General features: G+C 53.2%; 7 protein-coding genes and 1 non-coding gene across 8 annotated transcripts; 1 reads left to right on the top strand and 7 right to left on the bottom strand.

The window, feature by feature from the left end:
* Positions 1-10: 10 nt before the first annotated feature.
* BO70DRAFT_359059 (uncharacterized protein) lies at positions 11-1,611 on the bottom strand. Its single transcript, XM_025542450.1, has 2 exons — positions 883-1,611; positions 11-764 (listed from the first exon to the last, which is right to left on the bottom strand). The coding sequence occupies exons 1-2, from the start codon at positions 1,385-1,387 to the stop codon at positions 133-135; spliced, it is 1,137 nt and encodes a 378-aa protein (XP_025402905.1). The 5' UTR covers positions 1,388-1,611; the 3' UTR covers positions 11-132.
* A 257-nt stretch (positions 1,612-1,868) lies between these two features.
* Positions 1,869-4,903, bottom strand: BO70DRAFT_133729 (putative homeobox and C2H2 transcription factor). Its single transcript, XM_025538064.1, has one exon. It carries the CDS (start codon positions 4,737-4,739, stop codon positions 2,196-2,198), a length of 2,544 nt encoding a protein of 847 aa, XP_025402904.1. The 5' UTR covers positions 4,740-4,903; the 3' UTR covers positions 1,869-2,195.
* Positions 4,904-6,747: 1,844 nt separating this feature from the next.
* Positions 6,748-6,819, bottom strand: BO70DRAFT_t47. The gene has a single exon. It is a non-coding gene; the product is annotated as a tRNA-Glu (tRNA).
* Positions 6,820-7,349: 530 nt separating this feature from the next.
* Positions 7,350-9,129, bottom strand: BO70DRAFT_359057 (tyrosine--tRNA ligase TYS1). Its single transcript, XM_025542449.1, has 6 exons — positions 8,956-9,129; positions 8,457-8,888; positions 8,341-8,405; positions 8,209-8,275; positions 7,924-8,156; positions 7,350-7,866 (listed from the first exon to the last, which is right to left on the bottom strand). The coding sequence occupies exons 1-6, from the start codon at positions 9,071-9,073 to the stop codon at positions 7,642-7,644; spliced, it is 1,140 nt and encodes a 379-aa protein (XP_025402903.1). The 5' UTR covers positions 9,074-9,129; the 3' UTR covers positions 7,350-7,641.
* A 1,307-nt stretch (positions 9,130-10,436) lies between these two features.
* On the top strand, positions 10,437-14,838 carry BO70DRAFT_330289 (bifunctional urea carboxylase/allophanate hydrolase). Its single transcript, XM_025540824.1, has 9 exons — positions 10,437-10,553; positions 10,603-10,722; positions 10,775-11,048; positions 11,104-11,827; positions 11,879-13,179; positions 13,239-13,392; positions 13,445-13,874; positions 13,934-14,337; positions 14,486-14,838. The coding sequence occupies exons 1-9, from the start codon at positions 10,483-10,485 to the stop codon at positions 14,725-14,727; spliced, it is 3,720 nt and encodes a 1,239-aa protein (XP_025402902.1). The 5' UTR covers positions 10,437-10,482; the 3' UTR covers positions 14,728-14,838.
* A 445-nt stretch (positions 14,839-15,283) lies between these two features.
* BO70DRAFT_426461 (putative JmjC domain protein) lies at positions 15,284-17,271 on the bottom strand. Its single transcript, XM_025547788.1, has 2 exons — positions 16,049-17,271; positions 15,284-15,998 (listed from the first exon to the last, which is right to left on the bottom strand). The coding sequence occupies exons 1-2, from the start codon at positions 17,211-17,213 to the stop codon at positions 15,337-15,339; spliced, it is 1,827 nt and encodes a 608-aa protein (XP_025402901.1). The 5' UTR covers positions 17,214-17,271; the 3' UTR covers positions 15,284-15,336.
* A 232-nt stretch (positions 17,272-17,503) lies between these two features.
* On the bottom strand, positions 17,504-19,554 carry BO70DRAFT_359055 (GTP-binding protein Obg). Its single transcript, XM_025542448.1, has one exon. The coding sequence runs from the start codon at positions 19,412-19,414 to the stop codon at positions 17,639-17,641; it is 1,776 nt and encodes a 591-aa protein (XP_025402900.1). The 5' UTR covers positions 19,415-19,554; the 3' UTR covers positions 17,504-17,638.
* On the bottom strand, positions 19,499-20,345 carry BO70DRAFT_133675 (uncharacterized protein). The gene has a single exon (XM_025538063.1). The coding sequence runs from the start codon at positions 20,121-20,123 to the stop codon at positions 19,584-19,586; it is 540 nt and encodes a 179-aa protein (XP_025402899.1). The 5' UTR covers positions 20,124-20,345; the 3' UTR covers positions 19,499-19,583.
* Positions 20,346-20,479: the final 134 nt, after the last annotated feature.

The following is a 20,479-nucleotide window of genomic DNA, read 5'->3' as shown; positions in this document are numbered from 1 at the left end:
CCCGTCTTATGTCCGCTATCTCCGGCCGGGGAGTCTTCAATTTCAATTTCTATTTCAGTTTCAATCTCATGTCGCGTGACCATCATATCTATGTAGCAAATTGTTCCGTCAGATGCGTCGTCGTAGCACATCTCACCGCCCCGAATACCGCATGTGGGCGCTCTCCAGCTTATCATACGGCAACGAGACTCCCATCCTGACCATGCCCTCGCCGACGCCCTCGCAGAATCCACCGGCAGTGCCTTCCACGAAATACGTGATCCAATACGGCACAGAGTCGCCGAATTTCCCCGCGCGCATATTTAATGCTGCATAGCCCAGATTCTGACCGCCCCTGCCAAAATTACCAACAATGCCCATTGTTCCCGCCATGACGCTCTGCATGGGCCGGTATGATTGTTCAAGTTCGTATAGATAAGCAGCAAGCCTTTTGAGAAAGGGCAGGAGCATCTGCAGGCCGACGAAAAATGCGACAATGATGTACGCTACGGCCCGATGGACAAGAGTTCGCTCACGCTCAGGTTGATATCCCGCCCCTGGAAGCAGGCCGGCGAGTGCGGCCACGGGCGGGTTTCGATCGGACAAAGGTGGTATGATACTGGAGGGGATACTGCGTCGGATTTCTGTGATTTCCTCATGCGTCAGGTTGTCTGGGAGGCCACCGAGGCAATAGCTTATGGCATTGATGCACAACGAACGGGCCAGGGCGCCATCGGATTGGGGCTGTTCGGCTTCGCGGCATGCGCTCTGGAAGAGATTCGTTGCTGAGATCATATCATGTTAGCCAGGTCTCTGCCCAATTGGCACATGGACCCCGTCTGCCTCTGGGCATGCAAACGGCAACGACAGGCCACGATGAAGCAGGGGTGTGGCTCAACAAACCAGGCACTATTCGGTTCCACCGCAGCCCCGAACCCACCTCGTACCTGGACATTTTCGGCCCGAACATATCGACAGATCTACCATCCTCGAAGCTCGAAGCATCAGTCTCCTCATGCGATCTTCCCGTCATCGACGAGCTGTACGAGTGTCTCGCCGTGCTCGGGCTGCTGCTTGCGGTGCTAGAGCGCGGGAAGACAGTCCCAGTCCCAGCCCCAGTCCCAGCCCCAACGCCAGACGGAGGCGTATTAGGCATTGACCGCCAATAATCAAACTCCGAGTCGGAAGAAGAAGGCCTGCACCTGTCCTGCTTCTCGCTACTCTGGCGCTGTTCGTCGACCAAAGAATCTGCTTCTGCTTCTGCATTGGCGCCGCCGGGATGGGCTTCCGATCTCGCAAGTTGGAGCCGCCGTCGAACGGAGGCCTGAACGCCCTGCGCAAAGACAATAAACGCCTGGCGGAAGATCATTGTATCACCCAGGGTAGCTATGTCGTCCATTCTGTCCATTTTGTAGGGGGCTGGAACAAAAGACGCGATGGGCGCATGCAACCAACGTATTCGTGACGCAGGATATGGGGCACTGGCGGGCAAAGAGGGCGGAGGGGAGAGTCGTTTCGTTTCGCTTTCTGAGAGGGCAGGCTAGTGGTAGTGGCGGTGATCGTCTGGCCCTTTCCTGGCGCACATGGCTGCGTCTGACAGCTGGGAATCAGGATGCATCATGCATGGATGGGTTGGGAAAAGTTCGGAGGTGGTCTAACTTTGCCGTGGCTTCGGCTTTCACATGTCAGCCCCTCCGATAAGCCGCCACCCTCTTTTTTCTTACTCACTTTCCAGGAACTGGTTGCAGGGACCAACCAGACTTCGGCCAGACGTTAGCCTCTCCTCGTGGGCCAACTCTAGGCCCGTGACTCGGTCGCTTCGTCGTCCTGCTCATTCGCACGCCCGAGGGTCGGATGGCCCAATCAGGCGGTGGCGTGGGGTTACTTGTCTACGCCCTGTGAAAAGACTACGGCTGAGTGTTCTGATAATCGGACTCACGGTTATTGGAGAGGGGTATGTCTAGCTCCCTATATTAAACGTCGCTATCTCCGGCAAATGATCGCCTTCGGATCCCCTTCAGTCGAAGAAGGATCCCAACCGCTCGAAAGGAAATGAGAGTAGTTCTTGCAAGAAGAACCGTGAGGGAAACGACAGACAACTTTTAACTCCAGACCTCAACCAAACAACAACTATCTACATTCGCTGCACGTATGCCACATAACCAATCTCATCAATCCCATTATCCACGCCATACCCCAATCCTACCCGGACGGTTCTATTCGGGAACCGCGTCGGGCATCAGCGCATCGGCACTCTTCGGACTGGGGATGGCAATCGGCGCCGATCCCATGCTGGACACGGGCAACGGCTTACCAGCTGATTCTGCTGGATGTCTCCTGCCGTTTCCGAACTCAACTCCGCCCGCGCGCCTGCTCTCGTCAAAGCTCAGACCCTGCAGGTCCCCCAGAGGCAACTCATCATACCGCTCATTCAGCTGTTGCAGGAATTCGGGATCGAATCCCATCTGCACGAACTGATCGACGGATCCGCTGTGAGGCGTCGAGAGGGATGCGACACCAGCAGACAGACTGCTTCCCCAGTCGGCAGACAGCCCAGAGTATGGTCGAGCCGGGATAAAGCCAGAGCTTTCGGCATAGCTACCACTGGAGCTCCCGGGCGCACTTGCAGCGGCAGATGCCCGACCGTACCCGGGAAAGACGGGACTTTGGAAGCCAGAGCCGGGATGTGCGGGGCTGAACGTCCGCTGTTGGGAGCAAATAGATCGCGCGTGCGGATTGGTTTCGGTGGGTGGCTGCTTCAACCCATCAGCGGCAGCAAATGGTGGCTGCATGCCCAGGTCGGAGAACTGGAGATTCTCTGAGCCGGGGACCAATTCGAGTCCGGTATCTCGTTTCAGAAGGCTGAGCCAGACGGGGTTATCGGCGCAGGTCTGATTCCAGGGGTCGTCATTGTCGTAAACGATCCGGCGGCCTTCATCTTGGATCATCCGGTCGGTGGGCATGACACCGGCAGCCATATGATCAAGCACAAAGGCGGAGAGTTCGCTCTGCAGACGACCATAGCAATTGGCGTCTTCCGGCCTTATCAGGCCTGTCACCTCTCCGGCAACGTTGGGCCTGAAAGGGTTTAGCGTCTTCTGTTCGGTGCTAATGAGATATGGAGGCATTGCATTCTCCACCAGGTTCTGGACAAATGGTTCAAAGCCCCAGTCCCCTTGCCATTGACCAATGCTACTGCCATTCTTGAAGTGGTGGGCCAGATGGTCGACTCGATCTTTCCAGGTGGTGAGATCCAACCCACAGAAACCACATCGGGACTTCAGCTCCGTCATGGTACTCTTCCATGTGTTCATTGATTGGTCGAACTTCACATTGTGCATCAACCTTAGGTGCTGGTTGAGATGATCTTTCCGGTAGAAGGATCGTTCGGCGGGGGTTTTCTCTTGACAGGTACTGTAATTGTGAGACTCAAGGTGGTCGTTGTCTGGATCAATGGCTCTGCAGAACACACAGCGCTTGGCACCGTCCATGACGGCCACGCCCCCGAACGGCGAGCAGGTCCACTTCTCCAGAGCCAGGTGCAGTGACTTCTCATGGCGCTGCCAGTCATACTTGGTCTGGAAGGAGTCGGTGCAAAATGTGCATTGGTATATCCGAGCGCTTCGTGCCTTCTGTTGATTGAAGGTGTTGACGGGGAGTGAGGGCTTGCGACGACGGCGTCGTTCCTTCCGCTCCATGGAACCGAAGGACCCTAGAGAGGATCGGTGGGAGAAGGCAGAAGCAAAGGAGAACTCGGACAGTGAAGAGCGACTGACCGACTGACTTGTCTCATGACTACTCACGGAGGGAGCTCGAAGCAAAATGGAGTTGGCATGGCTTGAGTCATTGCTAGACCCAGTCTTCCGAGAATGGGACCGCACGTGACCTGACTGGGACGAGCGCTGTCGGTCATGATTTAGGTCTGTACTAACCAAAGCGCGCAGAATATCGGACGTGGCAGCCGGTTCGTTTTCGGGGGGTGAGTGCTTCCAACGCTCAATGGGCGTCATGTAAGCCACGTCCAGACGCTTTTGCCCGGGAATGTTGATTGCAGTCGCGGAAGTGCTGCCCTGCGGAGCGGGACGAGCTTTCCCGCGGCGCCGAGCATTCGCCAGCCAGTTCGAGACCTGCGTTCGATTTAACCCCGTGCGTTGCTGTAATTCATCCTTTTCCTGCTCGGTTGGGTACGGGTGCTCCCCGTGCTCTTGGAGCCATTTCTTGAGGGTACGGGTTGCCTCCCGCGACAATCGGGAATTGCTCTTCCTCGAACGGCCGTCAACATCGGTGATGTAGGAAAGGGACTTCAGCGCCTTCTTCCCCGTCAGATCGCCGGTAGGGATGTAGGCGTTCTCGGAGATTGGATGCAATGTGTCCAGGAACTTTCCGGGCGCCGGGGCGACCGTGAAGCTGCACTCTCGGTAGAGCGAAATACAACATGTACAACTGCCCTGGTTCATGACCCCACTCTTTGCGACGAAGCAGTCCAGGTTCATATGTCTGCAAAAGTCGCACGGTAGTTTGGAGCGGCCCATGGGGTAGACACCCTTGTGCAGCGCCGGATCAGGCGCGTCCTCCAGCTGCTGCCCGTCAATATCCTGCTCCGGCAGGTCATTGGAAAACTCTAGGGGTTGCTCTTGGAGGAGCGAGTTGTAGTTTGCAACCGCCTCATTCTCCTCGTCGAGCTCGATGTTGTCCGACGCAACGTCATCCTCGCGCACATGGGAGCCGCAGGAGGCCTCATCGAAATCGAAGTACTCCATCCCAGTGTGGGGTACTGGGTCGGGAATTCAATCTAACGTTTAATGAAAAGCGCGATCTTGACTTATAGGGTTACAGGAGTAGGACGGTGTGGTATGGTGGTTTCCCCTCAGGCTGAAGCAAAGGGAAGCCGGGTGATGGACAATCAAATAAGACGGAGGATCAAGGGGAGCAGCAGCGGCGCCAGCATCGGAGGTAGACTATGTTTTTCGTCTGGGGTATCAAAAGCATGCCGGAACGGAGAACCCCTGCTAGCTAGATCACACTAGATAGTAGATAGATGGGCTAGGATTGCTAGCATCTTCCACTGTCCAGTGAGCAGTAGTGGGCACTAGACAGAAAGCGCCTTTCGTGGACCCCCCCTCTGGAGGGGGGGATTCCCAGTAAGCCACTGAGCAGATTTCCGCGGGAGAGATTGATCCATGATTGATCCATGGTCGTCGTATCCGGGCCAGACGGCATAACCGATTGGCGCCAGCCCCGGGCAGTGAGGAACTGAGGATATCCGGAGCGGCGGAGAAGCCTGCGTGGTCCACCGTCCAAAAGGCCAAACCGAAGGAAAAAATGGATCACCGCGCGCCTTGTACGCCCTTCTGTTGACAGCGCTTTGCCGTTTCGGGCCCGGCGTGGTCGGTGCGGGGGGGCCTCTGGGCGCGCCGGCTAACCCAAACAGGCAAGCATGATTCATCGCAAACGATATCGGACCACGGCTGCTCCACTGCGCTTATCAACTCTACTGTGCTCTAACCATGCGGGAAGACTACTGGGTATAATAACTCATACATCTCGAATATTCGCACATATGCCCCGCCTGCGCATTCAAAAGACCATACCCATGTGACTAGATACCTACCTACCTACTCCATGGCCGCCTTGGCGATCCCCAACGAGCACAGTCAGACTATACTGCATACTGCCTAGACATGGAGCCGGATGATGTGGCCCATCCCCTCCTCCATCCACCCCGACCTTTGATACTTTGGCTAACAATACGCTGAAAACACTGTCAGACCACAATGCCACTTCCGATATAGGATCAATGTCAGTCCGCTCCCCTCGCACCCTGCATGCACTACACTACAACACACTATACTAGAACTATTATCGGTCCCGGCATGAGTAATGGGTATATTCAATGATCACGCTCAGACAAGCAGAGGAGGAAGAAAAGAAACCAGCAAGTTTTCTCGGCAGTGCTAGAACCGTTGGGCCACTTCTACGTCCAATTGGTTGAGCTACAGCTGAACTAGATAACAGTGAGGGTGTCGGGATCGAGCGCTATGGCTCTATAAATACGGAGTAGTCTAATAGTATGCAGGACGGCCGGGTGCTATTTATTATACCCGTTGCCTATCTACTAAGAGCGGCTGTATTTTCGAGAACGGATCCACGGGCAGCTAGTGAGTTAGCTATTCTTGTGTCGAGTTAATCATTCCTACCAATTGAGCTCCCTATCTAGTACCTCTAGGTAGATATCTATGACGTCCTGTGTACTAGGGAGATAGACTCCGGGGCTCGGTTATTTATATCTACTTATCTAGTGGTTGTCCGCCATAATAACAGTGGCCACGAGATGTGGGGATCGTGCTGGTGGGGGGGGGGACGGGGGCTTTGGCTGCTTGATTGGGTATCTGGCGGTTGGATCATCGTGCAAATAGTACGGAGTACTAAATAGAGATATAGGGTCATCGAATCGCTGCCTTGATAGTATATCAAATTAATAAATTCCTTTTCAGTCGATGGCGATGATCGTACCAATTCTCTCCGGACCAATCTGGTTTCAGATGTCAATGAAAATGGAAAAGTCTAAGATGGAACGATTCGTGTTGGGTTGGGTTAGGTTAGGGATGGTAGTAAGTAAACTCGTTGCAACAGAAGAGCAGTATGGGAACAAATCAACTGAGGAAGCACAAGCCAAGAAAACAAGAAAGAGTAATCAATGAATACCAAGCAAGCAGCATACAATCTTTCTTGCTAGGAAGAACAAAAAGAAAGCGAAAAGAATATGAGCTCCGATAGGGGGAATCGAACCCCCGGCTGCCGTGTGAGAGACGGCGATGTTAGCCACTACACCATATCGGATTCTTGTTGAATAGTGATGTAAAGATTGCTATTATAAACAAGTTTTAGTAAATTAAGCCGTTCTGTCTCGCCGTGCGTTGCCTGAGTCCTCCCTCCTCATTCCCCCCGGGTCGATGTTGCTATCGAGGGTACATTGTGTGTGTTTTTGTGTTGAGTGGTTCCCCTTTTTTTTTCTTTTTGTTTTCTTCTACCACGAGTGGAATATCTTTTTTGTATTAATAGTTTAGTTCATGACTAAATCTTGTAAGACCGAGTAGTTGATATATATGTTGTCTTTGTGGGGGAGTGGTGCACGTTCAGGATATATACTAGTACACTCCTACACTGCAGTAGGCATAAAATCCAGCAAGACCATGAAACAGTGAAAGCTTAAGCCTTAGCATGATGTCGAATCGCTCCACTGATTCCGAAAGAAAGTTCAACTATGCTTTGAATGAATACCATGTCTCAGATAAAGACGACTCCAATCTCACTCGATATTGATTCTCTCATGTTAGTTAGTATGTACCAATAACTAAGTACTACTTATTGCTGCTTTCGTCTATTGCTAACCATGATGTATTGATGTATAGAAATCCCATGAACTTTTAGGGTCTTTCTGCTGTAAATCGCCAAAAACACCCGCAATCAATTTGAATGTTATCTACTTGTTCATCGTATAAGTGACAGACCTCCCTGCAGATAGCTCTTCTTCTCTTCTCTCTTCTCTCTCCTCTCTTTCTATCCATCTATCGATCGATTCATCACCATCTATCAGTTCTCTCGAAAGAATCATCGAGAGATACTTTGAATCCCAGAGGCTATGACTTCGGGTACATATACCTAAGCCTCCTTCGGGCGCTCAGGAAGCTCCTTTTCCTGGGTAGCTCCGGGGTGGCGGGTGCCCTTATCCTTGACCTTCTTTTGCTTCTTCTGCACAACCGGGGGCGGGTAAGCGGCAAGGGTGATCTCCTGCCATTCGGGCGACTCTTGGTAGGATTTGTAGATAGGCGCCATCAGGCGGGTCAGAGCATCTGCGGCCGCAGGCTTGAGGATTTGGGGGGTCAACTACACGATTGTTAGTGCGTGTGCCGCTTTCGGTCACGTAGTAAATCAGCAACATACAACATCGTTTGCGTAATCATCCTTGAGTTGTTGGATGTCGGTGTAGATCAGGGGTTCGGCATCCCGGCGTTCCACGCGGAATTCCTTCTTGCCCGTAAGAGCGGCGGCGGGGAGGAGGACAAATTCCACCAGGGCAATGATGCCATTGCCTTCGACAGTCTTGGGGGCCGCTTCCGACTTGCGGATCTTCTTGGAAACCGCCTCCGGGGGATCAAGGAGATCGATCTTGCTATCTGTGTTGGGTTTAGCAAGAGCCGTGTTGAAAGGTATACCGTTTCCGCCTACCTTCGATACTAGAGCTCATCTTTCCTCCGCTCAAGCCGGCCACCATCGGCGTGATAAGATGAGCGCGCTAAAAGTTGAATGCGATTAGAAATGTTCACGTAGCCCCGGCGGCTAGATATCGAATGGTCTTACCTTGCGGTATCCAAGCTTAGGCAGCCACTCAGTTGCCGCCACGAAGAGCTTCCGCTGGTCCATACCTATGTTCCGTTAGGAATAGTAAAGACACATGGGGTATATGAAAAAAGTACCGCCCAGTTCGGCATCGACCTTGAGGTACTCCTCATCGAGAACCTGAAGGATGGGGTACAGGAGGCCACTCAGGGGAGCGTTGGTAGATTGCTTCACAATCTCCGCACCAGCCTTCCTGCAGTCATGCTCGGAAGTCAAAGCCGCGAGCCGGTAAACATCCATCACATAGTCGGGGTTGCGCTGGTAGGAGCTTCCGAGCACGAACTCAAGTTTCTCCGTCGACACACCGACAGCCTCCAGAATTGCCGTGATAATCTTCTGGTAGTATTTGACACGGTTCTCGACCAATTCGAGGGGCGCTTTCATGGAGTCCAGGAAGGCGTGCACGTCGGCGAGGAGAATCACCACCTCACATCCTGCCGCCAGGAGCTGGGCGATCTTAAGCGCGGCGACAAAGTATCCGGAATGAGGCTTTCCAGTCGTGGCCGTACCTAGGAAGGGACACAAAGATCATGTCAGTTGACCATGCTAGGCAATGGAGATGTGGGCAGTCCTTACCCCAGTAGATACGGGGGTTGCGCCCCTCGGCGAGGATGCTCTCAATGAGCTCCGGGTTGAGAATCTCGCCGAGATTCTCGCGGATGAGATCGAATCTTTCCTTTGCAGAGGCTGCCATTGTGAAGGATTGGCTGTTGGCTTCGACGTAGTCAACAATGTGAGGGGAGGACACGGGAAAAGAAAATGGCAAGAGGCCAAGTCAGGCAACCCCGCAATAAAACCGGCAGAATTTAAACAGTATGCAGGGCGGTCGTCCCAAAGTGAGTCACAGGCACGTGACCATAGGCATCATCTCTCATGGGAAGAACCCTTGCAATTTCACCCTTCAATTTCCGAGATTTCCGAGGATCCCGAGGTTTTCTGCATAAGACGGAGGATCTATCTACTGCTCCATGAGCGTGTCGGAATGCTGATTGAGTAATTAGTACTGTTTCATGTGCGATTGAAGGCCATCTTTTCGGAACTCTTTCCTGCTCTGTGACCATCATGAAGAGTATCATCGGCGGTAGCAGTGTTGGTATTCTATGCCTCCTCAGTTCCTCCCAGGAGATTGTACGGAGTAGACTGGCCCCTAATTTGGAAGATTAATATATAAGTTCTTGATAGGGAGGGGATTTCTCTTGCATGGAGTATATTAGTCGCGCCCGGGAGATTTATTAAAATTATCTACTGGAGACAGACTTATATAAATGGTGTCGTTATTGTGAAAAGAACATGTTCATGTTCAACAAACATTTTGTTTGCAGTGTAATGGGCCGGGGTTTACATCAGCCTTATAGCTTCATTTGGACATGATGTATGGGGGGGTATCTTTTCTTTCTCTCCTTTTCTTCCCTCCATCACATCATACACACGCATTTTTTTCTGTTTCTATCTGGACAGCAATACCAAGCATCCGATCGCATTTGAGCCAGCCCAGTGATCATCAAGGCTTGTAATGCCGCGCCCGTTGAAAAGAAACTACTACCTTACAGCTGGCCGACAGATGGCGGGGTAAAGTTGCAAACCCCCCGATCGACGACGAACAACCACTGGCCGGATTGTTCAGTCATAACCCAGAACCAAAGATATCACCGAGTGTATTTCAAAATCAGAGTAAGAGGCATCCCAAAAATTGGAAACCTGCCGAACCATTCCGCTACCCTGGATGACGGGGCGATCGTACTCGCATAACAACGATTGTCGCGTCCAAACCAGGAATATAGATGCACAGGGCCAAGCCGAATGCCACTGGCATTTGATTTGCGCAGCATAGGCATTCCATCGAGGATTCGTTTCAAGGAGGGGCGCGCAAGGTTCTGGCTTATCAGTGAACTATGAGCCGACTCCGCACTTCTCCAAGTCTCCAACGGCCGTCGATCCTACATCATACCTATCAGAGATGGCTGTTATCATCATCGGATCCGATCATGGCTTTCGGGTACGCGTGCAGGGGCAAACGATAGTCTATCGTGCCCATTTAAATGCCACAGGGGCTCTCCCTGTCTGCGAAACCACCACCCCCTCACCTGGCGCCACCCACCTACAATGGACTCCCTGAAGACACTACTGATCGCCAATCGTGGCGAAATCGCCGTCAGAATCCTGAAGACAGCAAAGTATGTACTGTCGTGATGGCTTTCACATTCAGCGACTAACGTCCAATAGGAAACTGAATCTTCGAACAATAGTCGTATACACTGAGCCAGATGCTGCTTCGACCCATGTTCACCTGGCAGATGAAGCCGTTCTTCTGTCTGGTGCGCCCTCCCGGGCATACATTGATAGGTAGGAAGGCTCATTCTTCAACCGATCACTCGTCTCTAACCTAGGATTGCAGCGAACAAATTATCGGAATCGCCAAGCGGAACAATGTCGACGCTATCATACCGGGGTACGGGTTTTTGTCGGAAAATGCAGACTTTGCAAGAGCTGCTGCTAGCTCGGGGATAGCCTTCGTTGGCCCATCGCCAGAGAGCATTGAAGCGTTTGGGCTGAAACATACTGCTCGCGATCTTGCCACAAAGGCTGGGGTCCCCATCGTGCCTGGCTCGCAGGGGTTGGTGCAAAGCGAAGACGAAGCCGTGGCGATAGCAACAGATCTAGGATACCCGGTATGTCTTGGTGGTGGCCATTTGGTCTTTGGCGATAAGGCTGACATTGTTCTAGGTAATGCTGAAGGCCACGGCTGGCGGTGGTGGAATGGGTCTACTTACGTGCAACACCGAGACGGAAGTCCGCAATTCGTTTGCCACAGTCAAGTCCCGGGGTGAAGCCTTATTCAAGAACGCTGGGATTTTTATCGAGCGCTACTATCCATCAAGCCACCATATTGAGGTGCAAGTGTTCGGGAACGGAGAGGGCAATGCCATATACATTGGCGAACGTGAATGTTCGATACAGAGGCGGCATCAAAAGGTCATAGAAGAGTGCCCGAGTCCGTTTGTTACCAGGAATCCTGGGCTGCGGGAGAAGCTGGGTGATGCTGCCGTTCGTCTCGCTGAATCGATTAGTTATGGATCGGCTGGAACGATCGAATATCTTGTGGATGATGAGACTGGGGCGTTCTTCTTCCTTGAGATGAATACCCGTCTGCAAGTTGAGCACGGAATAACGGAGCTATGTTATGGGGTTGACCTAGTGGAAATGATGTTGAAACAAGCAGATGCTCAACTTTCTGGAAAGAAGGGTGTCGATGCGGCGTATCTAACAAATATCATCCCAGTGCATGCGCCATCCGGCGCCGCTATTGAAGCCAGAGTCTATGCCGAAAACCCCGTCAAGGACTTCGCTCCCTGTCCTGGAACTCTACAGAGTGTGGAATGGAAAGAACTCCCGGGATCTCGAATCGATACGTGGATCTATCGAGGCGTCAAAGTGTCAGCGAACTACGGTATGTTTTTCAGCTACCACAAGCACAAGGCAGCATACTAATGTCAAAAAGATCCTTTGCTTGCCAAGGTCATGTTCCACTCTCCAAGTAGACAGCAAACAATTGAAGGGATGAAGACCATACTGACCGAATCACGAATTTGCGGCCCTCCAACCAACTTGGAGTTTTTGGCTGAAATTTTGGCAGACAACGAGTTTGTTGCCGGTAGGACATTGACCAAGTTCTTAGACGATTTCAAATTCAAACTGTCTGCCATCGATGTTATTTCTGGCGGAGCCTATACTCTCATCGAAGACTTTCCCGGCCGTCCAACGCTGGGAAGGGGCTTTTGCCACTCTGGCCCCATGGATCCAACAGCCTTTCGCATTGCGAACGCACTTGTTGGTAACCCAGTGGGAATGGAAGCCTTGGAGATTACTCTGAGCGGACCAGAGCTCCGATTCTTAGGACCGGCTCTTATCTCATTATGCGGTGCACCGAGCGAGGCCAAACTTGATGACACCTCCGTCCCAATGTGGTCAAGGGTCAAGGTTTCTGCTGGTCAGCGGCTGAAGATTGGAAAAACCACTGGTAATGGCTGCAGGGCTTATCTGGGTGTATACGGGGGCTTCTTGAATGTTGCAGAGTGGTTTGGGTCAAAATCCACCTCGCCAATGGTTGGAGTAGGAGGCTATCAAGGCAGACAACTTGCTTCTGGCGATCTCCTCTCAATCACGCCACAGATACCAGAAGTTAGTGGAGACCTCCACCTACCGAAGCATCTTATCCCCCAGTATCCCAGCCACTGGGAGATTCTGGCCATGCCCGGTCCGTACGATCAAGGGTTCCTTGTCCCGGATAGCATCGATATGCTATACAGCACCAACTGGAAAGTATCCCATAACGCGGCCCGTGGCGGCATCCGTCTTCTTGGTCCGAAACCTACCTGGGCTCGTGCAGATGGCGGAGAGGGTGGTGCGCACCCGTCCAATCTGATCGAGTATGGGTATGCGATAGGCTCTCTCAACTGGACGGGTGATGACCCCGTGATATTTCCTGCGGATGCACCCGACTTGGGGGGATTTGTCACCAGCCATACGATCTGCAAGGCAGATTTATGGAAGCTGGGACAAGTAAAAGCGGGCGATACGCTAAAGTATCGGGCTACGTCTTTGGAAGATGCCTTGTCGTCTCGCAGGGACGTGGAAAGGTTCATCGATGAAGTGGTTCAAGGCTGTCTGAAAGGAGATCTCAGTGGCATATCACCTGTAAAAAGTGAGCTACCGGCAGAATTGACGGCAACGGATCGTGGGAGTGGTGTTATTCATCAGATCCAAGAGAGCGGCAACCAACCGCTCGTCTCGTATCGTCAGGTAAGCCAAGCTATCTGAATACCTCCGAGCTGAACAACTCTGATATATCGTCTGTTTAGGCCGGTGATGACTATCTTCTGATCGACTACGGTGTCGGATTGTTTGATCTGAACCATCGTTGTAGAGTGACCGCTCTCAAGAAGGCCTTATCTGAAGCAAGCGGGGACATCACTTTTTCCAATGGACTGACTTCAATGCTAGGCTGCGGAAACTGTAAACCCCCCCCCTTCTTATTCTGTCAACATGATATACTGACACTCAGTAGCCCTGATGCTCTCCTACGACGGAACAAAGATTCCACAGAAGAAACTTCTCAACTACCTCTGCAACATTGAGACAAAACTTGGCGATCTCAGCCAAGCCAAATTCCCCAGTCGACGGTTCAAGCTACCCCTCGCATTCGAGAGCCAGAGACAGAAGGATGCAATCCAGCGGTACATGGAGACGCAGCGTCCCTACGCCACCTACCTGCCGGACAACATGGACTTTGTCGCGAAGAACAATGCCTTCAGCAGAGAACAGTTCGAGAACATCTACCTAACCGCCGCGTTTATGGTGATATCAGTTGGATTCTTCACTGCTCTGCCGCTCGCGCTCCCCGTCGACCCGCGCCAGCGAATGAACTGCCCGAAGATGAACCCCAGCAGAGTATACACACCGGCTGGGTCAATAGCCTGGGGTGGCAGTTGCATGTCGTAAGAGCCATCACCCACTCTCACCATCCCCCCAGCCCAATCTAACCAACACAAAACAGACTATACAACGTCGACTCCCCCGGCGGCTACCAAATGACAGGGATGACCATCCCAGGCGTTGACATTCTCGGATCCAAGAAAGGCTACGAGGCCAACCGACCGTGGCTCTTCGAGGACTTCGACCAGATCACCTTCTACCGCGTGTCCGAGGAAGAATACGAGAAACAACTCGCCCTTTTCAACAGCGGCAGATACGAATACCAATGGGATGAGGTCCTCTTCGACATGGCCGAGCATAACAAGCTCCTCCACGACACTAAGGACGAGGTCGCTACTATCCGATCCAAGCAGCAACACGCACAGGCCGAGATGGACAAGCGTGAGGCAGCCTTGCTCGAACAATGGGCCAAGGAGAAAGCAGAACGGGGTATTCCCATGGACACCATTGAAAGTCTACTAAAAGGTACATACACACATACACACACACACACACATATATTAACAACCTTCCCCTCCCCCCTATCCCCCCTCTCCCCACCCCTCCTCCATCCTCCATCCATACATACCCGCAAAAAGAAAATCAACTAACACCCCTTCCTCCCCACCCACAGACCCCGGAATCACCCCCATTGAAGCCCCCCTCAACGCCAACATATGGAAAGTAGAAGTCCGAGAAGGCGACAAGCTCGACCACGACCAGATCGTCGTGATCCTGGAAGCCATGAAGCTGGAGATTGTCGTGCGAGTGGAGTCCACGGCCGCCGGGGCCACGGTGGAGAAAGTCCTGGTTCAACCGGGGGATTCGATTGAGGCTGGGAAGCCTTTGGCGCTGGTGAGGGGGATGCAGAATTGATACACACACACATACATACATACATACAGAGAAAGAGTTTTTCTTGATGCGATGGGAACTTCCTTCGTATGGGGTACGTTCTATTTGTATTAATAGCTAGCTAGAGGTAGCTATACACCACACAACAAAACACGCCCCTTCCCCTCTTCTCTCCCTACTTACTGACCGAGCCATTCACCCCCCCATCAAATAAAACCAAACACGTCAAACGCGTCCCCAGCCCCACCAGCTACAGAAAGAAAGAAAGAAAGAAAGAAAGTGGATTTTCGCGATTCCTTGACATCCACGGAAAGCGCAGAGCATGGTTGGCTCCTTCCTCCTTAGGCTGGTGAATAAACTTAAGTACAGAGACAGAGGTGGTGTCCAGCGTCGCCAGCAATCTCGTGGTGCTGGCTTTCGCATATTAAGTCTATATATGTCTACCTATGTGTAATCTATGGATGTGATGGATGTGATGAATGTAAGTAAGTGGAAGAGAGTACTAGATAGTCTGCTCTAGAGCAAAGAAATCTTCCGAGGGGGATACGTATATCTATGTGTATGTGTATGTGTATGTGTATATTTACATTCATATTTCATATTCTATGTACAAGACAAGACAAGACAAATCTACTCCCACCAAAAACTAACACTCACACCACCGCGCAAACTCCGAACATAATGCCACCATCCCACAGGGATATACAGACATTCGCCTTCACGGAGCACGGTCTCGATGTACGTTGCCTGCAGGAACCCGGGCCAGAGGTCTTCCCATTGCTCTTCTTCGGCGGGGGACATCTCGATGGCGGCTAGGTCGACCTGTGAGGTGTTGGACATGTCGATGAGGTGGGGGGGTTCTGTTTCTGTGGGTAGGGTGGGGTTTTGTTGTTGGTTGTTGGGTTTGGAGGGGATGGTTGTGGATGGGTGTTGGGTGTCTGGGTCGTGGTTGGGTGGGGTGTGAGATGTTTGGTCTTCGTGCTCTTCTTCACTATCATCATCGTGGTCTTCTTCGCCCTCGAACGGTGGCTTGGCGGATTGATTGACGGTTTCTTTGCCCTTGGGATAGATCTGCGAGGCGGGTGTATGGGGCGAGTACAGCCTGATATACTTCGCGCCGACAACCTGAACGAAGATGTTATCGTATTGGTCATGGTGCAGAGGAGATATGGTCCACGAAGGGCCCATCCAGGTGTTGATGAACGGGCCTGTAGAAGGGCACTCAGACTCGGAGTCTGACGCTTCGGATTCCACCCCATCATCATCTTCCTCCCCGAGTTGTCGTGCTCGCACTTCACCCGTCTTATTAGCCACCCCCTGCTCCTGCCCCCCCACCTCCAACTTCGTCTTCGTCTTCGTCTTGCCCCCCTCTCCTCCTCCCCCCGCCTCTTAGCCAAATACACAGGCGTATCCCTCTCCGGACCCGGCGGATCCACAAAACAGTAGTCCGGAATCGAGATATCCCTCCGCAACGCCGGGATCTGAGCCAACAAATCATGCTGAGCCAAATACCCCGTCGGACCATCCTGCTCTCTATCAGCGTCGATGTACTTCCCCACGAACTCCGCGAAAGGCACGATGCGCTGTCCCCAGTCATCATCCGTATAGGCCCGACCAATCTCCACGGGGACAAGTCTTCTCCCCCCGAACGTGCGATCGAACCAATACTCCCTCGACGCCCACGGCCGCGTCGACAGCGCCGGCCAATGGCCCACGGCGTCGGTGATCACGACGGGAGTCCTGGCCAGCCGAATATGTCGCTCCATGTACTCGAACGACGGCGCAGAGACCCGCGGAATGGGGAACTTGATCTCCGGCGTGGGTGCAGCGTCTGGTGAAAACAGCGGGGTGAATTTCCCCTTCTCTTCCCCTTGCTCCTCACCCTGACCCTCCTTCACATCACCTCTTGTATCTTTCCCAGACCCAGACCCACCCCCACTCCTCATCGCACCCTGCAACGAATCAATCAAACCCTCCACGACGGCCTCACGAAGCGGCGCCCCCGTCATAATCAGCGCCTTATCAAGCAAATGCACCGTCTGTTCCAACCACTCCGCATCCGCATCCCCATCAACCGTCACCCCTTGCTCCATTGCCCCATCCCCATTCCCATCCCCCCAGTTCTCAAAATCGGCAATAATCCGAGAAATATACTCCGTATGAGGCTGTCTCTTTCGCTTCCTCCCCCCAGTTTCATCGTCGCGGTGGTGGTGGTGGTGGTGGTGGTGGTGAGGGATGCCGCTATTCTCGTAGATGGTCACGCAGGCCTGCACGATGCTTGCGTCGGTGTAGAAGCGGCGCCAGCAGTCGTCGACGTCCTTGAAGGGGAAGACGCGGAGACGGGAGTCGGCGAGTTGGATGGCGGCATGGGGGTCCGGGAGGAGGTTCTCGTGCAGGGCGTCGATGGATTGGTTATAGCAGCGGAGGATGGGGTCGTTGGCTGCGGGGTTGAGGATGGAGGTGAGTGCCCATGGGATGGTTTCGTGGAGGGGGAGGTGGGGGGGCATATCACTATGTCGATTGTCGAGGCTCGAGGGGGGGAGGTGGTTGTTGCTGAAGAGTGAGAGGGTGAGGTGAGTTGGAGAGGGAAAGAGAGAGAGAGAGAGAAAGTGGTGGTGGTGGTGGTGAAATTGTTATCGCGTCTTTTCCCCTCCGAAAATTCGAAGCGATCGTACGACGTCATGCGGGGAAATTCGGAGACGATAAGATCGAAGGACAACAACGTCCTATCCATGGTTTATATTTACATAAAATTAGAGTTGAGAATATTTTGATTCTGATTCTCTGTAGTCGAATGGGCAGGCAGATTCCCGGTCATTATTTACACAAGAGAGCCACAAGAGCAAACCAAGTCCATCAACACCCGCCCTATGCCCTCCCTATTTTACAAAGACTTTATTTTTTTCCCGTACACCACAAACCAAATACTCCTTTAATCCAAAAGCTCCATGACCAGGCGAGGGATACGTTCGACACCCTGGCCCCGGATGGCGCTCACAGGAACAGCGCATACTTTCTTCTTCCACCCGCCCCCATGGCCGCCCGGGTGCTCAGCTTCTCCCTTTTCGACAGCGGCGAGGTAGTCGCGCAGAACCTTGTAGTGCTCTTGAGTCTCTAGGAGATCGGCCTTAGTGGCCACGACGAACCACGGTTTGGTGTGAATCGGCGGAAGGCGGAGCTCAGGAAGCTCTTCTTGGGACTGGGACTTGGACACGATGCGATGATGCCGGGCCTTGGTGTCTGCGGACTGAAGTTCAGGCAGGCCATGCGTGGGCGGAGTCCATGTCAAGTCATCCTCCTCTGGATCCGCCTCTTCATCCGCCAGGGCCTCCTCGACTTCACGGACCCGTTCGTATTCGGCAAGCTCATGCCATAGATTCTTAAGGCCCTGGACGGGGTCCCCTCGGCTGAGATCCACCACAAAGGCAAGGATCCCGGCGCGCTCGATGTGCCGTAGGAATCCCAGGCCCAGGCCACGGTCAAGATGAGCGCCCTCGATCAGACCGGGAATATCCGCAATAGTGAAGTTCTTGCGCCGGGGTTTCCCCTCAATCTCGACCAGAGGTCTCCCCTTGTTGTTATCAATCACCACAGTACCGATGCTAGGCTCAAGTGTGGTAAACTCCCAGTTCCCGACTCGCGTGCGACTGTTGGTCAACGAACGAAGCAGAGTGCTCTTCCCGGCATTAGGCTTTCCGACCAGCCCGACATCCGCAAGAAGCTTCAATTCAAAGTCAAGCTCCAAACGCATGCCACCCTCGCCCCTGGACGCAAACTTCGGCCGGTTGATGGAACGAGACACAAAGTGCGGATTACCCAGCCCCCCGACGGCTCCTGCAGCCAGCAAAATCGGCTGATCCATATGGTGTGAAAGGTCGAGGTAGATAGGCGCTCTTGGTTCCATCGCCGCGATGTGCTGTCTGCGAGGCGGGTTCTTCGGGAACGCGGTCATCAAGAAGTCGGACGGGTTAGAGCCGGGATAGAGAACCCAGCGATCGTGCCGAATCGACGAGAAACCCATCTCATCCAGTTCATCAACCTCCTCAAATCCTTCCAACCCTTCCACTCCCTCCACTCCCTCCACCATCCCCGCCTCCTTCGCGGCTTTCGCTGCTTCTGCAGCCTTTTTGGCCTCCATTTTTTGACGCTGTATCTCCTCCTCGACCGGGTCGTATCTGTCCACCTCACGGACCACAGTGCCGACCGGAACCTGGATCAGGACATCGTCCCCTCGTTTACCACCCCTGCTCTTGCCCTGCCCGCTGATACCTCGACCGGCCTTGATAATCCCCCTTCGAGCAAGCTTATGCAGACTGGTGAGGCCCTCCACGGCTTGGATGTAGATGCTCCCGCCACTACCTCCGTCGCCGCCATTCGGTGGACCCTCCTCGACGTACTTCTCGCGCAGGAACGAAACACAGCCGTTTCCGCCGGAGCCTGCATATATCGTCGAGCGACATTTGTCTTGGAAGATGAAGCGAGAGTAATCGTCGGGGGCCGGGTTGAGGTGTGAAGATTCAGAGGGATGGTCGGGAACGGGCGATTGGTCCGCCGGTGCTGGTCGCTTGGACTCGGCGCCAGTACTGTAGCGCTGAGCGCATATTCTGAGCGGTACGGCTCGTAGCCTTGCCGGGGTGTGTGGTCGGATCGAATGTTGGGAAAGGATGCGAGGGAATGCGCGTAGGAGCCCGGGTCGTTGAGCTGCCATGATGTACGTCTCGTCTCGGGCCTAGCTATTGCTCATCCTGGAGGGATCGGTCCAGGTGTGTATGTGCAGTGTTAGCGTTCAGCTAAGATTCATCTTAGAGGAGAGACGCCGGCGGAGAACAATGTGGAGCGAGAGGAGTGTTCAATTGACTGACTACTTGGAAACGATGTCATCGCTTACTTGACTTCCATGTCGCATTCCAGCAAACCCGACCGACACGTGACGTTATCAGCACCTGACGATTAAGGCTGCTGCTTGTTTCTCCGCTTCCGCCTTTTGCCTTGTTTGTTGCCTTTCTGGACATCTCTAACATCTCATCTCTACTTTGCTCGCATACTACACCTCGGTTTCGCAACGATACCGGAACTCTGCTACCGCAATGGCCTTCTTCCGCTCCCTTGATCATCCCGCGCAATCTCTCGACATCATCATACAGGGCCACGAACCTCCGTCGGGAATGCAACCTTGATAAGCCTGCTTTGTCTACAGCAAAGGATTGGGGGAATACTCCATCGGTGTCTCCGGGCTTGCTCACCGATTTATGCAACCCGAACCTTGGAAGCCATCCCGTCTTGCTACGAACCCAAAGAACCATGACACGGAGTGGACTTGGTTGCGCGGCCTCTCGACTCGTCAATGGAAAGACTCGACTCGACTCGCACACTCGCACACTCGCACGCGCTGGAGACAACAACCTGGCTTGGGCCATCAAGGAAGATCGCCATCTGTAGGAATATACATACACCACACCGGATCTTTTCACAATAACCTGCTTGCGCGCCGTCTGGGAGGGGGTCTTCGGGCTGGATCTTCACCCAGAACACTGCTCTGGGTAAGTTCAAACATGCATCTTCCTTGATGCGGGACGGAGACACGGGATCCCTGGGTTGGGACTGGGACTGGGACTGGGGATTATACTTCGCGTGCTCGGTGCAGCGTCTTGCAGTATCGGATTCAAGGCAGCGTTGCTTGGTCCCCATGTCCGGTTTGTAGAAAGAAAGCAGGGAAGAAAAAAAAAAAAAAAGAAAGAAAGGGAGGGGGTTCGGGTTCCTGGATGAAGACGGT

This window comes from Aspergillus heteromorphus (genome assembly GCF_003184545.1).
Source record: "Aspergillus heteromorphus CBS 117.55 chromosome Unknown BO70scaffold_3, whole genome shotgun sequence".
Taxonomy (NCBI): Eukaryota; Fungi; Ascomycota; class Eurotiomycetes; order Eurotiales; family Aspergillaceae; genus Aspergillus; species Aspergillus heteromorphus.
The sequence above is the reverse complement of the archived record's forward strand: the minus strand, read 5'-3'. Positions and strand labels throughout refer to the sequence as shown.